General features: G+C 43.3%; 1 protein-coding gene across 2 annotated transcripts in view; it reads left to right on the top strand.

The window, feature by feature from the left end:
• The window catches only part of SVEP1 (sushi, von Willebrand factor type A, EGF and pentraxin domain containing 1), a 148,697-nt gene that overhangs the window by 79,229 nt on the left and 52,709 nt on the right, over positions 1-16,759 (top strand). For both annotated transcript variants that reach the window (XM_035140343.2, XM_035140342.2), the window contains exons 20-27: positions 1,565-1,656; positions 4,037-4,130; positions 5,561-5,674; positions 7,831-7,944; positions 8,849-9,050; positions 11,660-11,817; positions 15,717-15,918; positions 16,470-16,645. In XM_035140343.2, the coding sequence (XP_034996234.2) occupies positions 1,565-1,656; positions 4,037-4,130; positions 5,561-5,674; positions 7,831-7,944; positions 8,849-9,050; positions 11,660-11,817; positions 15,717-15,918; positions 16,470-16,645 (1,152 nt within the window). The remainder of the gene's footprint in view (positions 1-1,564; positions 1,657-4,036; positions 4,131-5,560; positions 5,675-7,830; positions 7,945-8,848; positions 9,051-11,659; positions 11,818-15,716; positions 15,919-16,469; positions 16,646-16,759) is intronic.

Raw genomic sequence — 16,759 nt, 5'->3', positions numbered from 1 at the left:
TGCATAGCAACATGCTTTTACTAATGATTGCTTCCAAGGGAAAGCTGCTTACTGCCTTCCCTGTCCTTTCATAGCAAGGAACTCCATGTCACACTATGTGGAATGTTCCATCAGCACAAGCTTTCCACCTTGATAGATGGAACAGTTCCTCTTCTCCCCCGGCAGGCTGTTGAGGGGGTTCTCCTGACTAACACACACACCCCGAGCCAATTGTAGGTGGTGCACAGGGGGGGGGGAGAGAAGGAAGAAAGCCCTGTTGTGCACCCGTCAGATCTTCTGCAGGGCTTCTGCTGGTGGGACTTGTTGGGTGAGTCCCTCCCACAGTCTGTACCCAGCACGTAGGCTGGACACTAGCAAATTCAGTCATCCCCCCCACCCACCGTCTCAAAGGCCAAACAATTGGGTTTCTGGTTCGATAAGATGATCTCAGAAGTTGCAGCCTGTTTTCTTTCATGTGTGCTGCCGTCCTTTTGGTCCTCCTATTCCCATTGCTACAAACATGGTCCATACATTCACTGGCATTCGTCTGCAGTGGCCTTAAATATTTAAGAAAGATACTCAATTCAGTGATTTAATGAATAGAACTAGGGCAGGGTTTTCAAAACTTGGGTCTCCAGCTGTTTTTTTGAACTACAACTCCCATCTTCCCTGGCTAGCTGAATCAGTGGTCAGGGATGATGGGAACTGTAGTCCAAAAACAGCGGGAGACCCAAGTTTGAGAAACCCCAAACTAGGGTCGGGTTTACTGAGAAATCTAGTGGAAATTAAGACAGTTAAAAGACCCATAGTTCCTACCTCGGGCATCCCCAAACTTTGGCCCTCCAGTTGTTTTGGACTACAATTCCCATCTTCCCCGACCACTGGTCCTCTTAGCTAGGGATCATGGGAGTTGTAGGCCAAAACATCTGGAGGGCCGCAGTTTGGGGGTGCCTGTCCTACATGGTCACTTCTTCCTTAGACGTTGTCAAAGCTCTCTAGTTGCACAAGACCTGAAGACTGATGTTAGTTCTCTAGGAGCTAAGATGCTGAGATGTTCAAACTGAAATGTTAGTGGGAGTTTGGGTCAAACTAGATGTGTCAGCAGGCAATCCGAATACATGGATTGAGGGAAAGAGGCATGCAAGTGACAACAGAAACCTTTCTCCATCCTTAGCTTGCTCCCAGAAAGATGCTAGCCTGCAAGAAAAGTGTTCGGGGAGAGGTGTTGTGTGGAAGTGAGCAACTAGTGTAAGGATGGGCGAGAATTCTGTTAATTCCACGTATCCAAGCAAACAAAAACAAGACAGAATGGACTTAGGAATGAAGAACTGACAGAGATCATAAATAAAATTATCTAGCTGTGTTGAGCTGTGCTCAAAGACAACAGAGTCCAGCTGAGGCACACATTTGCGGTTGTCAGGTTCACATGCTTCAGTTGACACTGTAATTGAATAGATCTATCTATATCCACACAAATCAAGGCTGATTCTTTTTCCGTTGCTGTATTATTGATCATGTCACAACCTTGACTCAGAGGACCTTGTCAGTGGAATTTTTACAGTTGCTTTCATTCAATCCCATTTAGGTTTTGGCTCTACTTTCTCTGCAGCAGAAGAGAGCGTAGCCCTGCCAGTCTCCCCAGAAAACATCAGCAACAAATACCAAACCAGCAGCCAGGCAAGAACAAACGTCATAATTGTCTAAAGTTAGCATTAGTATTAAAAATGAAAACATCTTGCATGCATACAGTATCTGTCTCTTGTAATATTATTGTTCTGTATTTCACTTCTGCCCCACCTGTTATTAAAAAAAGAACCTGCTCCTTTCCCCTTATTGGGTACCCAAGAGCCCATATAGAATCCTTATGTAGGTTCTCTATCGGTAGGAGAAAATAACAGAGGCCAACCAGAGAATATTGAGAAGCAAAGCAGCTAGTAAGCCTGATCTTTATTCAACTGTTGCAACAGGGTCCTCACTCACCACAAGGGAGGAGGAACACAGAACAATGGTACGCAAGCCCTTATATAGACTTTTGAAATTGCCACTCTGTAGCTCGAGGACCCCCCCCCCCAATACATCATACATACTGTACATCACAGAAAGGGGCATTCTACAGCAGAATCCTGTCTGGCAGGAAACCTGTTAATTGGTTTACCTGGACAGCCTGGCCATTATTTTGTGATGATGATGATGATGATGATAATTTATTTATACCCTGCCCATCTGGCTGGGTTTCCCCATCCACTCTGGGCGGCTTCCAACAAAATATTAAAATACAATAATCTATTAAACATTAAAAGCTTCCCTAAACAGGGCTGCCTTCAGATGTCTTCTAAAAGTCTGGGAGTTGTTTTTCTCTTTGACATCTGATGGGAGGGCGTTCCACAGGGCAGGCGCCACCACCGAGAAGGCCCTCTGCCTGGTTCCCTGTAACTTGGCTTCTCGCAGTGAGGGAACCCCCAGAAGGCCCTCAACACTGGACCTCAGTGTCTGGGCAGAACGATGGGGGTAGAGATGCTCCTTCAGGTATAAATGCTTAATTCCTGAGTCCAGGTCACAGGCTCACCCTATTCTTACCCAAATGTGCCCTTATGGCACGATTTGTGAGCACAGAGACAATGGGGAAGCTTTTCCCATTACCATCCAGACTGCAGATGAATATTTGAGGTCAAATATTTGAGAGTCAAAATGGCTTTAGACTGTTTTCCTGTATACTGTTTCAGACGTGTGGTTTATATATTTATGTATGTGTTTGCCTGGTACATTTATGAACATTTATTTTATATCTTAGACCTCATAATTCTCATAACACACCTTCCCCCCCCCCAAGGAGCTAGAGGAAATAATATACCTTAAATTTTACTCCATTGCATGTTTGACATGTGGCTTCTAAATTGCTTTGGAAAGGGGATTTCTTGAAAAGTAGGATACGAATCTGTTAAATAGGAATAACATATAAACACAGTACATGTCTCTTTCCCTTTTTATCCTCACTACAACTCTGAGATAAGTTTCAGGGATCAGCAAACGTTTTCAGCAGGGGGCTGGTCCACTGTCCCTCAGACCTTGTGGGGGGCCGGACTATATTTTTTTTGAGGGGGAATCAATGAATTCCTATGCCCCACAATTAACCCAGAGATGCATTTTAAATAAAAGGCTACCTACCTGTAACTAAATAAAAGGACACATTCTACTCATGTAAAAACATGCTGATTCCCGAACCGTCCGGGGGTTGGATTTAGAAGGCGATTGGGCTGGATCCGGCCCCCGGGCCTTAGTTTGCCTACTCATGGGTCAGGCTGAGAGACAGTGACTGGCCCACAGTTACCCAGTGAGATTCATGGCTAAGTGTAGTTTTGAACCTGAGCCTCACAATTTTGCATACAATTTACAGTGAGCCAAAACTCCTTGCCTTGTTTTTGTGTCGGTTTGCATGAGTGTCAAAATTTCACAGTCAATTTTGAGGGTTTTTCAATATTCACTGCAGAAATGTGCTTTTCAATAACATCATTCTTGGTGCTGATGACATCACTGTCATCTAATCCCATTAAGTTGTGAAAACCGAATGGTGATTTTTGCCATAGGTGTCTCAGCGCTGCATCCATCCATTACCAGAAGCTGCCCAAACTGTGCATGGGAACAGCAGAACAGTTCTCCCTATTCAATCAATGTGTTTTGCATTTCAACCCAAGCAGTTGGGAATATTTCAGGCCAATACTTAGCCCAAGGCTCAGTTTGGACAAAGCCCTACAAACCTTCAAGCATATGATAGACCAGGCATCCCCAAACTGCGGCCCTCCAGGTGTTTTGGCCTACAACTCCCATGAACCCTAGCTAACAGGACCAGTGGTCAGGGAAGATGGGAATTGTAGTCCAAAACATCTGGAGGGCCAAAGTTTGGGGATGCCTGTGATAGACTAATCTTATGTAACTTACTAGGACTATAAGCCTGGCTTATACTTCTGGGGGGGGGGGTAAACTAGTTTGTTGCTTTCAGAGTTCCCTTTGCTTGCATTTTGCTTTCTTAATGAACTGTGTTATTTCCATTGGCAAACAGGTATTCCACGAGTGTTTCCTGGAACCGTGCAAAAATGGAACTTGCAAACATGTTGGAAGTGGGTACATCTGCATATGCTTCCCAGGATATGAAGGTAAATGACAGTGTCGACTGGCATCTTGTACAGCACATGGAGGGTTGGATCCAAATAATTGTGAGTGGGAGGAGAGAAAATGTATTAGTGGTTTTTTCCAGCGTGAGCTCTTGCACCTATGGCTCCGGTACCACTGTTTGTGACTAATTCCTACGGAAACCATTGAAGCTTGTTAGTAATGATTAATTTGATGCATCAGTATTAATAGGATGTGCAGCCTGCTCCTGAGGTTAGGGTCCCACCAAGTTCGTTGGGGCATATTCCCTAATTACTGTGTGCAGCAGAGATGGAGAACCTGTGGCCCTACAGAATAGGGCTGGGCGATACCTGGTTTTCAGCCTCACAGTCTATCACCAGCTAAGCATCACAGTATACCAATATTTCACAATGTCTGAAATAAGGATCAAGCTATGTAGAGGCATTGGCTGGCTTCACAGTTTCGCCTATGTTATGGTTGTTGTTTTTTTTGCCAGCGGCTGCTTTTGTAACTTGCTGCCCCCTGCAGGATGTAGGGGAGAGCTGAGCCAGCAGAGTTAACAGGAGATGCAGGAATCAAGAGAAGCATTGGCTGGTTTTTCTCACATTGGAAATTTTTTTCATAGCACGCACGCACACACACACACGCACACACACATCATGGTTCGCGATATATTGCCAGGTCAAAAATTATGAAACCGATATCACGATATGGACCTCAAACCGGTTTTGGATGATCTAACCCCCAACCCTACTCCAGATGTTGATGGACTACAGTTTGCATCATCTGACCATTGGGCATGCTGGTCCAAACATGTAGAAGATACCACGTTCCCAAACTCAGTAGGAACCACTTCTGAAGGCACAAACAAGGCCATGATGGCATGAATTGTTTTCATAAAACGTATTTTAATACTGTGTATTTACATTTAAGCAGCACTTTGCTTATCTAGAAACTTTTATTTATTTATTCGCATTCCATTTTGGAGCTGCTTCCCTTGAAAGATTTTGAAGCAACTTAACAATGAAAACATTCATAGCAACCATTTCACATTCTGAAGAGATACAAGATGGGGTTTAGAAACTCCACTGAAAAGTTGGAGTCGTTGAAAAAAGGAGGGTCTTTAGTAGAAGTCGTAAAGACAGCACGTGTCTTGATATGTAAAAGGAGTGGGGTGCGGGGCTCTCCAGACACACCCTCAGCCAATATTGGGTGTTGGGGTGGGGAAAGGAGAGCAGAGTAGAGTAGAGGGGAAAGCCATTTTGCACAAGCAGAAACCCTTGCAAAGGACACCGTCTAACAGACTCACGAGTTGAATCCCGCCCTTTTCGTATATACTTATTTATTTACGTTACATTTATTTGGAATTTTACTTTGCTGTTTCTTCCCCTGCCCCTCCTTAGTAACCCGAATATATATTTTTTCTTTTGTGTTCTTTTGGGTTGTGTTTTAGGCTTAAAATGTGAAACAGATATTGATGAGTGCAAGTCTTTCCCCTGTCTCAACAAAGGGATTTGCGAGGATGGCAATGCAACTTTCATTTGCCAGTGCCAGCCAGGCTATACAGGTGACAAATGATGAACTCAGGTGTCAACTCCATGTTGCATATGTTTTTGTTTTTTAAAAAACAGCCAAGTGTGAAATTATTTGCCTTCTGTGGAATAAGTTAGTTAGCTGCAGGAAACTGGATCTTTTCAGTCAGCTGATGATAAAATAATCAGTACACTTTTTATGGTTGCAATGTAGAGGAATTTGATACAACGGCGCATGTTTTAGAAGTTCTGATTAAAATGCATACCTGCCAAGTCCTGGACTGCAGAATCCGGGACCGGCAGCCGCGTGACACCGGAGGTTGCGTAGACGCAACTTCCGGTGTCGCTTTGCCCATCTATGGGCACAAAAAAATGGCCGCCGGCGGCAATGGAAGTCGCGTCTACGCATGTCCGGAAGTGCGTAGACGCAACTTCCGGTGTCGCTTTGCCCATCTATGGGCACCAAAAATGGCCGCCGCTGACACCGGAAGTCGCGTCTACGCACTTCCAGACATGCATAGACGCGACTTTCGGTGCCGGCCATTTTCGGTGCCCATAAGATGGGCAAAGCAGGAAAAAAAATGGCCGCCGGCAGGAGAATATAAGGGAGAATAACGGGAGACGAAGTGATACGGGGGACCGCCGGCAAACGGTATGAGAAAATGGGGGTTTCCCGGGGAAAACGGGGTACTTGGCAGCTATGTTAAAATGTCAGAGGCTGCAATGCATACTTATCTTAAAGCGTGTCCCACTGGTATAGTTTGTATACCCTGCTTTTTGCAACTTATAGATGGTTCCCATATCCTGGCAGCTTACAGAGAGAGGTCTGCTTAGCTTCAGTAACCAGACTGTGTCAAAAGTAGAAATAGCTGGGGCTGTGCTGACAGCCTAAGATTTAGTACTTGTATTTATGGAGATAAAAACACTGGTGGAAAGATCTAGGAGGTTTATTTTAGAATTCAGTTTTCGTGAGCATATAAAACTGCCTCCTTCTGAGTCAGGCCGGTACTGCCTGCCTTCTTGATGCAGCGACCTCCTTAACGCAAAATCAGGTGGTCTTTTCAGCTGACCCTTCTTCACTTGCTGAAACTCCATACTTTGTTAGTCACTTGGTATAAAAGAGTCTCAGAGTGTCTTGATAAGATAAAATACAAACAGATAAAATAAATTAGGAGCCAATGAATTTAAAAACAGTGTGGAAGAAGAAGAAGAAGAAGAAGAAGAAGAAGAAGAAGAAGAAGAAGAAGAAGAAGAAGAAGAAGAAGAAGAAGAAGAAGAAATTCCTGAAATATTCATCCAACAGAAAAATAATAAAAAGTGCAAAAGTTCAGTATTCCTAGATTGTCAGTCTCGGAGCAGGCACTAGGAATAAATATGAGCAAGTTTTTACAGAGTAATTTGGCAAAAAATAAATAAAAATGGAAGGGATTTGTCATCTTTCCGCAGGGCCTGCAAAACAGAGCTGTTCCACCTGGCCTTTGGGTTGGACTCATTCTGACCCCTGTGTTTTCCTCCCTCATGGCTTGGATTTATGGACTACTTAAAATGAGGCTGCATTTTAAATTTTAATATTGTATTTTAATTAATTGCTTTTTATATTTTATTGGTGTTAGCTGCCCTGACTGGGGAGGGCGGGGTATAAATATATTGTTGTTGTTGTTGTTGTTGTTATTATTATTATTATTATTATTATTATTATTATTATTATTATTTATTGTTTTGTTTCGACTATGGCAGACCAACACGGCTGCCTACCTGTATCTAGACTAGACACAAGCAAAATCCTCATTGAGAAAATATTTTTATTTTCTCAATAATTCCATTTTTAAGCTTTGCCTTGCAGAACTTGTGACAAACCGAGCCACATAATAGCCCATCGAGCCCTCGCAGTGCCAAGCAAGGAGCTCTGATGTATGTATTGCAAAAGAAAGGAGATTGTCCGATTCCTTAGCAGTACTGGATAACAATAAATAGGTCGTGCAATATGGGTGTCCCACATGGCTCACTTTGAAACCTGGAAACTCAAGCTGTGGGTGGGAAGCACATGAATGGGAACCACATAATAAGCAGTAGATGAAACATGGAGACTCTGTGCAACCTTTTAGAACAGCCAGTTCAGTTTTTTTAGGGTTGCATTTTCCATGCGTCTGAACTGTTAACAATGCCTCTGTCACCATTATTTTGCTTGAAGGCTTGCAATGTGAAGAAGAAGTAAATGAATGCAGTTCAAATCCATGTCTGAATGAAGCAGTCTGCATTGATGGTACCAACTCTTACCAGTGTCTGTGTGCAGAAGGATTCACGGGTAAATAACTGATTTGGTTGTATTAAGAGTTGCCAGCTTTTTATATTGTCCCTCTGCCTTTAACAGAAGCTTTCTACGCCGACATTAGCAGGAGAAAACACCAGGAGCTGTGAGCTTCATCTTCTGATGTGTGTTGTAAAAAGTACACCAGGCTATTTTTGTCATTGTTTAGAGAAGAACTACTGCTTCGGACATTTCTATTTAAATACAGCCTACTTAAATACAGTATTCTGTACTGATAGAATTGAGAGGATTTCAGCTTTTATTGGAAAGGAATATAAAGATATAGCTCTCGTTTCAGATTCATACATTCCCTTAGCATTATAAACAGGAACTCTGTTACATGAAAAAGATTGGCAAAGGTTTTAAACATTAATATGCTAGCAAAATGTGTTGCTGCAACTCCTGAATAACTTCCCCCAATGTAAAATGAAAAAAATTCATTCAGTAGCACCTTAAAGACCAACTAAGTTTTTATTTTGGTATCACGAAAGCTCATACCAAAATAAAAACTTAGTTGGTCTTTAAGGTGCTACTGAAGAAATTTTTTTATTTTGCTTCGACTCAGACCAACACGGCTACCTACCTGTTCCCCCAATGTGTTTTGCTGAGGAAAGGTGCATTTGTTAGTATTGTGTTTAATGTAACCAATAAATTACTATAAAAAAATTCCTTCCCGTAGCACCTTAGAGACCAACTAAGTTTGTCATTGGTATGAGCATTCGTGTGCATGCACACTTCTTCAGACACCTGTTGTTGTTTTCATTTTCTGGAATACTCTTTAGTTTTCATCTCTGTTCTTTTTAATCTGTCAGAGTTCCTGAAATCTAGAAATTGCCCAATAAAGACATTCTGCTCCTATTCCCCCCGCCCCTAACTTTCCTCTTTATACCTTTCTTCTCAGGTACTCACTGTGAAAAAGAGATAAATGAATGCCTTTCAAACCCCTGTTTAAACAAAGCTACCTGCGAGGATCGGGTCGGAGGTTTCTATTGCAAGTGTCCTTCTGGATTCATTGGTACCCTCTGTGAAAAAAACATTAATGAATGTCTCAGCAGGCCTTGTAAAAATGGAGGCACCTGCAATGATGCTATCAATGGCTACAGGTAAAAAGTGACAAGCATTAGCTTCATTTACAGCACAGCTCTATACGTCTTTTTCTCAGTAATAAGCCCTTTGAGTTTAAGGGCCTGTTGAGGACAAGATGGTTGGACAGTGTTCTCGAAGCTACCAACATGAGGGAGGCAGTGGAGGACAGGAATGCCTGGCGTGATCTGGTCCATGGGGTCACAAAGAGTCGGACACGACTAAACGACTAAACAACAACAACTCCCTAATAAGTGTGTTTAAGGTTGCGGCTTACATATGTAACAACTGATTTGAGGGATGGAAATAGTAACTAAAAAGGGATTCAAGACCTCATAGTCTTACCGTCTTTCCAAAGACAAAAAAAAAAAAAGTGTGTCGGGCTAAGCTATTAAATAAAACAAATGCGCTTTCTCAAACTGAAATAAACGTGTGATTTAAAGGAAGTTAAAACGGTAGTTTTTGTGTCAAGGGAGGTCTGGAATTCCTTCCAGCTTGAGATTCCCCATCAGCGCTAGAACGAACAAGAAGATAGCAGGATGTCTGCAGATATGGTATAAATATCTCACCTATGAATATGTTTTGCAAGATCATATTTTCACTGCAAATCAATAAAATAACGTGGGCTAGTCTGTGGTCATGATTTGCCTACAGTATTGCACAAGAGAAGGGCAGGTAACGTAGCTAAATTTGTTTCTGAGCTAAATGTGTGCCAGAGTTGTGCTCCTTAAGGTTCCCAAGAGCTTTATGAGCGCTAGGTTGTCACTTCCTGGCAGAAACCACCGGGCATGGACCTTCACCAATGGGGCTTAGATGCTCCTTCTCATCAAAGGACCTTTAAGCTAGTGTGTTTTCCATCGTGTAGCCTTTCCCGTCAACAGCAAGATTTAGGAAATGAAAGGGATGGGGAGAAAAGTAATGAATAAAATGCCCATGGCTACCTGTTCCAGAGAAAGGAGAGAGAGGGGTTTTTCCTGAGGTTCCATTAAGGTTCCCGATGGGGGGGAACAATCTTGAAAAAGGACTCTAGAAAGTGGGGGGGGTGTCTATGTAAGGCTGAAAAGTTTCCCTACCATGAATATCCATAAGGGGTGAGCAGTCTTATAAGGAAAAGAAGGAGCAAAGTGGGAACTGGGAAGCACATTCTTGAAAGGTCTTCCTGAAGCAGAGGTGAAGGGTGGTTGTATTGAACAACCATACTGAATCCATCTGGGGATTGGCAGCTAATTAGCTGAAATACAGAGTCCTTACCAGATGTCAGGAGTCCAGTCCCTGGCTTGATAACATAGTGAGTGTAGTTAATTAGAAAGGATTGTTTATTGTCAAAACAAACAGATAACTCCAGACGGCTTTAACACAGCCTCCGCCATCATCAGTCAAGATGACCCTTCTGAAGACTGCTTCCAGCGAGACCAGAAGCAACTGAACTTTCGCTTCATACGTCTTTTGTTTTGCTTCCTATCTTGCAGCCCTCCCATTCGCCGAGACCTCGGACTGAGTGGGTCAGCTCCTGCCTCTTCCCCATTCTCTGAGAGGCTGTCTCTTAACTCTTTCCCACCTGTTTGTGCTTCCAGCGAGCTTTGAAAGCGTTCTAGCTTGCTCTCTGCCATTCCCTTATCAGCTGGCATTCCAAGGGCTGGGGGAGTTGGCACTAGCCAATGCACATCCTGCCCTGGCAGTTAACCCTCTCTGTCCTTGACTGCTTTCCTCATTTGGCAGCAACCCTTCCCTGGGAGCTGGCTCATTCATGACACCAGACAGTGTCATCACAGCCAGGTGAAGGAGATGCTTCTCCTGGAGAAGGATGGAGATTTTCCCCAGGAAATGTAGATTTGTACTTAATCCAATTAGTGTGTAAAAATGTTTGCTGGAATGTGGCCCATTGTCACTTTCTTAATGTTCATACATGATGGGTCTAGAGGCGGATTCTTGTATGAGGTATAGCAAAGGTTCTGGAACCCTAATTAGCTCAGCCTCTTACACCGTTGCTGTATTGGGACTGTTTGTTCTTAAAATCATTGCTATTTTCTCTGATGCCATCACAATGGCATCAAGCTTATCTCTCGGAGCGAAATAGGCCCATAGATCTGGGGTATGTGTAAAGTTGCTGCTGAATTGAGCTTCTCAGCAACTGCTGGACTTGCTCGTGAAAGTTGCAGAGGGGGCTAAGCCTAGAATTGGAATCGCTGGCTCTTCAGATGTTGTTGGACTCTAACTCCCATCAGCCCCACCCAGCCTGGCTAAAAGTCAAGGGTGATGGGACTTGTAGTCCAGCAGTATCTGGAGAGCCACAATGTTCCTCGTCGCTGGGCTACAGCATCCAAGGATCCGATCCTTGTCCATTTTGAGCCCAGACCTGAACCTTCTTAGATTCACAGGGGATAGTCTCCCTCATGACCAGAGTTTTAAAGAATTTGGGGTTGACAGAATTTGTCGGCAGTTCTAGTTTACACATAATAGCAAACTGTTGGTTTTGGTTTTTTCCAAACTGGGCATCTGCTCAGGCTGCTTTTAACTCATGGCACCGGTTTTCCCCACTGCTTTGCTCCCTCATTTCACTTGGAACAACCAGGATTTTGTTTTGTGGACTGCTGTACTAAAAGGTGCTTTTGGTTTTTTTCCCCCACAGGTGCCACTGTGTCAGAGGATACACGGGACCTCAGTGTGAAGTGAACATAAATGAGTGTGAACCCAATCCCTGTGCAAACCAAGCAACTTGTGTGGATGCCTTGAATGCGTACATTTGTAAATGTCCCCCTGGCTTTACAGGCAGCAGGTGTGAAACAGGTACACAGGACCAAAGTATCAGGAGAAGGAAGGGTTGGCAAAGCTTTATGGCAACGCTAGTGCAGCGTTGAATTGATACCAGACAGCTGTTGTGAATGTAGGAGATTTTGCAAATCATAATGATCATAATGATTTAAGTACCGAATCCAATCCCATTAAAAAGAAGAAATATTTGCAAATAGAAAACCAGCATATAGAGTTTTTGTCTCTGCTCAAGTGGCAATTTCATTTCTTGTAACAGTACAGAACTCCAGTGTTACCTCTAGATTTCCTCCAAATGCTTGAGGTTTTACGCAAGAAGCTACTGCATAAGCAGAATGAATTCTACCCATGCAACAGAATCCCCGACCCTTCCCTGCAACCCTTCAGAGCAGATTTTGGGCAGTGCAATGTATTCAGTCCTTGCCACCATGGAAAAGATTTTATTCCTACTCTGCTTTATATTATGCTGGTGTGCTATAGCACACATATATGATACTGCTATAGCACACACATATGATATCTACTACTGTGGGCAAGAATCCCGTAGAAGAAATGGAGTGGCCCTCATAGTCAACAAAAGAGTGGCAAAAGCTGTAATGGGATGCAATCTCAAAAATGACAGAATGATCTCGATACGAATCCAAGGCAGACCTTTTAACATCACAGTAATCCAAGTTTATGCACCAACTTCCAGTGCTGAAGAAACTGAAATTGACCAATTCTATGAAGACTTACAACACCTTCTAGAAATGACACCAAAGAAGGATGTTCTTCTCATTATAGGGGATTGGAATGCTAAAGTAGGGAATCAAGAGATAAAAGGAACAACTGGCAAGTTTGGCCTTGGAGTTCAAAATGAAGCAGGGCAAAGGCTAATAGAGTTCTGTCAAGAGAACAAGGTGGTCATCACAAACACTCTTTTCCAACAACACAAGAGACGACTCTACACATGGATATCACCAAATGGGCAGCATCGAAATCAGATTGATTATATTTTCTGCAGCCAAAGATGGAGAAGCTCTATACAGTCAGCAAAAACAAGACCTGGAGCTGACTGTAACTCAGATCATCAGCTTCTTATAGCAAAATTCCAGCTTAAACTGAAGAAAGTAGGAAAAACCACTGGGCCAGTAAGATACAATCTAAATCAAATCCCTTATGAATACACAGTGGAAGTGAGGAACAGGTTTAAGGATTTAGATTTGGTGGACAGAGTGCCTGAAGAACTATGGATGGAGGCTCGTAACATTATACAGGAGGCAGCAACGAAAACCATCCCAAGGAAAAGGAAATGCAAGAAAGCAAAATGGCTGTCCAATGAGGCCTTACAAATAGCGGGGGAGAGGAGGTAAGTAAAATACAAAGATTACCATAATAAATGACAAAAGTGGTAAAGACCTAACAGAAGCAGAAGACATCAAGAAGAGGTGGCAAGAATACACAGAGGAATTATACCAGAAAGATATGGAGGTCTTGTACACCCCAGGTAGTATGGTTGCTGACCTTGAGCCAGACATCTTGGAGAGTGAAGTCAAATGGGCCTTAGAAAGCCCTGCTAATAACAAGGTCAGTGGAAGTGATGATATTCCAGCTGAACTATTTAAAATTTTAAAAGATGATGCCGTTAAGGTGCTACACCCAATATGCCAGCAGGTTTGGAAAACTCAGCAGTGGCCAGAGGATTGGAGAATATCAGAACCAGAGACCAAATAGAAAACATGCGCTGGATTATGGAGAAAGCAAGAGAGTTCCAGAAAAACGTCTACTTCTGCTTCATTGACTATGCAAAAGCCTTTGACTGTGTCGACCACAGCAAACTATGGCAAGTTCTTAAAGAAATGGGAGTGCCTGATCACCTCATCTGTCTCCTGAGAAATCTCTATGTGGGACAAGAAGCTACAGTTAGAACTGGATATGGAACAACTGATTGGTTCAAAATTGGGAAAGGAGTACGACAAGGTTGTATATTGTCTCCCTGCTTATTTAACTTATATGCAGAATTCATCATGCAAAAGGCTGGACTAGATGAATCCCAAACCGGAATTAAGATTGCCGGAAGAAATATCAACAACCTCAGATATGCAGATGACACAACCTTGATGGCAGAAAGTGAGGAGGAATTAAACAACCTTTTAATGAGGGTGAAAGAGGAGAGCGCAAAATATGGTCTGAAGCTCAACATCAAAAAAACCAAGATCATGGCCACTGGTCCCATCACCTCCTGGCAAATAGAAGGGGAAGAAATGGAGGCAGTGAGAGATTTTACTTTCTTGGGCTCCTTGATCACTGCAGATGGTGACAGCAGTCACGAAATTAAAGGATGCCTGCTTCTTGGGAGAAAAGCAATGACAAACCTAGACAGCATCTTAAAAAGCAGAGACATCACCTTGCCGACAAAGGTCCGTTTAGTTAAAGCTATGGTTTTCCCAGTAGTGATGTATGGAAGTGAGAGTTGGACCATAAAGAAGGCTGTTCGCCGAAGAATTGATGCTTTTGAATTATGGTGCTGGAGGAGACTCCTGAGAGTCCCATGGACTGCAAGAAGATCAAACTTATCCATTCTGAAGGAAATCAACCCTGAGTGCTCACTGGAAGGACAGATCCTGAAGCTGAGGCTCCAATACCTTGGCCACCTCATGAGAAGACTCCCTGGAAAAGACCCTGATGCTGGGAAAGATTGAGGGCACAAGGAGAAGGGGACGACAGAGGATGTGATGGTTGGACAGTGTTCTCGAAGCTACGAACATGAGTCTGACCAAACTGTGGGAGGCAGTGGCGTGCTCTGGTCCATGGGGTCACAACGAGTCGGACACGACTAAACGACTAAACAACAACAACAACGATACTGCAGCTTTCATCTTGCAATAAATAATGCTACACCTGCACTTTGTGGAAAAGGCAGCCCTGCCATTATTTATATTTTTTATTTTTTATCCCTAACAAATGACAATCGTACCTTGGAAGTTGGAAGTACCTTGGAAACCAAAATGTGGCTTCTGATTGGCTGCAGGAAGCCAATCAGCCAATCAGAAGCTGCAGCAGACATTCAGCTTCTGAAAATCGTTGGGAAACCGGAATACTCACTTCCGGGTTTTGATCGTTCGGGAGCCGATTTGTTCAGGAGCCAAGGCGTTTGAGATCCAAGGTACGATTGTATGAGCATTTCTCCTTGCCAAAGCTTTGCAATCTGCATGTTATTCCGTTTCCTCTACCGATCTTCCTCTAATACATTGAGCGCTAAGAGTAAGCTTTGATCTGCTACCATGAAACACTGGGAGCCTTTTGAAAATATTAATTATGGGAGGGGCGTTTTCATTGCGATGGCAGGTGGAGAAGGAAGGCTTAAACCTCTCCTGACTGCACGCTTCAGTCCTGATGGCAATCCGAGATGTAGTTGCTATTATTATTTCTTAAATTTGTATATTTCATCCATAGATCTTAGTATGACCCAGAGAGAGACTGAGCTGTTCAGCTCCCAAATGTAAGATGAACTTGTTACCTATAGTAAATGCACAAGGACAAGGTCTAAACCGTTTGTCTTTGATGCAACAGGTGGTACGTCTGTAGGCAAGAGGTGAAGGATCTTGGGATGGCATTGCACGATCCAACTTCAAAGCAGATCTTTACAGTCAATCCCATCCGATGAAAAGAAAGTGACATGTTTTCTGCAGGCTCACAGTCCCTTAAAAAGGAGAATGTTAGCTTTCTGGCAACATGTTTGGAGACTGGTGCATCTATACAGGAGCTTTTTAAAGAAACCAGGCGTTTTAGGATTGTTTCAGGATCAACTTCTGTAGTCCGTTAACGTGGGAAACATAAGTGGAAAAGCAAACGAAATTATTTATTTTGAAGGCAAGCATGTTTCTTAGCAAGCCATTGAAACAGCGAAACTTTCCCCCCCTCCCCGTTTGTTGCAGAACAGTCTTCCAGATTTAATCTGGATTTTGACGTGTCTGGGATCTATGGCTATGTTTTGCTTGACAGCGTCCTCCCCTCGCTCAGCGAAATCACTTGTGCGTTCTGGATGAAATCGGCAGATACTACTAATTATGGGACTCCCATTTCTTATGCGGTGGAAGATGGAAGTGACAATGCCTTTCTGCTTACAGATTACAACGGGTAGGTGTGAAACAGAAAACAGTGCTGTGTTCAGGGCCGGCTCTAGGTATAGTCCCGGTGGTGCGGGGTGCCAGGGCGCCGGGCCGGCAGGTGGGGCGCTGCAAGGGTGGGGGCGCCAGAGCGATCTCCGCGCCTCAGTGCCAGGGCGCCCAACCTGCTCGAGACTGCCCTGGCTGTGTTACCCTCTAGAATGATGAATTTCAGTATTCTTGGGGACCACGTAATTCTCCATGGGCAGAGCTGTAATTTGCTGCACACACAACCTTGAAAATTTCTCAGGTAATCAGGCTCTCTAGTGAAGCGGTTTCCCCGAATACAAAGCATTTTTGTATGCATGCTTTACCCTAATATATACTTTTAAAAAATACACATTACTTAGGTAGACAACTGCACTGGAAAATTCAGAGAGGTGTGCATTTCAAAGGATGGCTGTGTTTCATTTTGCATATTATTTCAGAAAGTGCAAATTTTGAAGGTTCGCCTTTAAATCATTTTTTTTTTCTTATCCCTGGGCAAAGACGAATCATTCATTTGTTCTCTCTCTTAATTAGGTGGGTTCTTTATGTGAATGGGAAGGAGAGTATTACAGACTGCCCTTCTGTGAATGATGGCAATTGGCATCACATTGCTGTCACCTGGTCAAGCATTGATGGAGCTTGGAGAGTATATATTGATGGGAAATTATCCGATGGAGGCAGTGGTTTATCTGTAGGATCAGAAATCCCTGGTATGGACCTTTCCATATTTATTTGATTATATCACTTAACAATGATGCAAATTGATTGAGAGGGGTTTTTACGCTTTTCAATTACAGCATAGAAGGTGGGACCCGATTCAGTTA

Source organism: Zootoca vivipara, chromosome 16 (assembly GCF_963506605.1).
Source record: "Zootoca vivipara chromosome 16, rZooViv1.1, whole genome shotgun sequence".
Lineage (NCBI taxonomy): Eukaryota > Metazoa > Chordata > Lepidosauria > Squamata > Lacertidae > Zootoca > Zootoca vivipara.
Note: the sequence above shows the minus strand (reverse complement) of the source record. Positions and strands in the feature narration are given on the sequence as shown.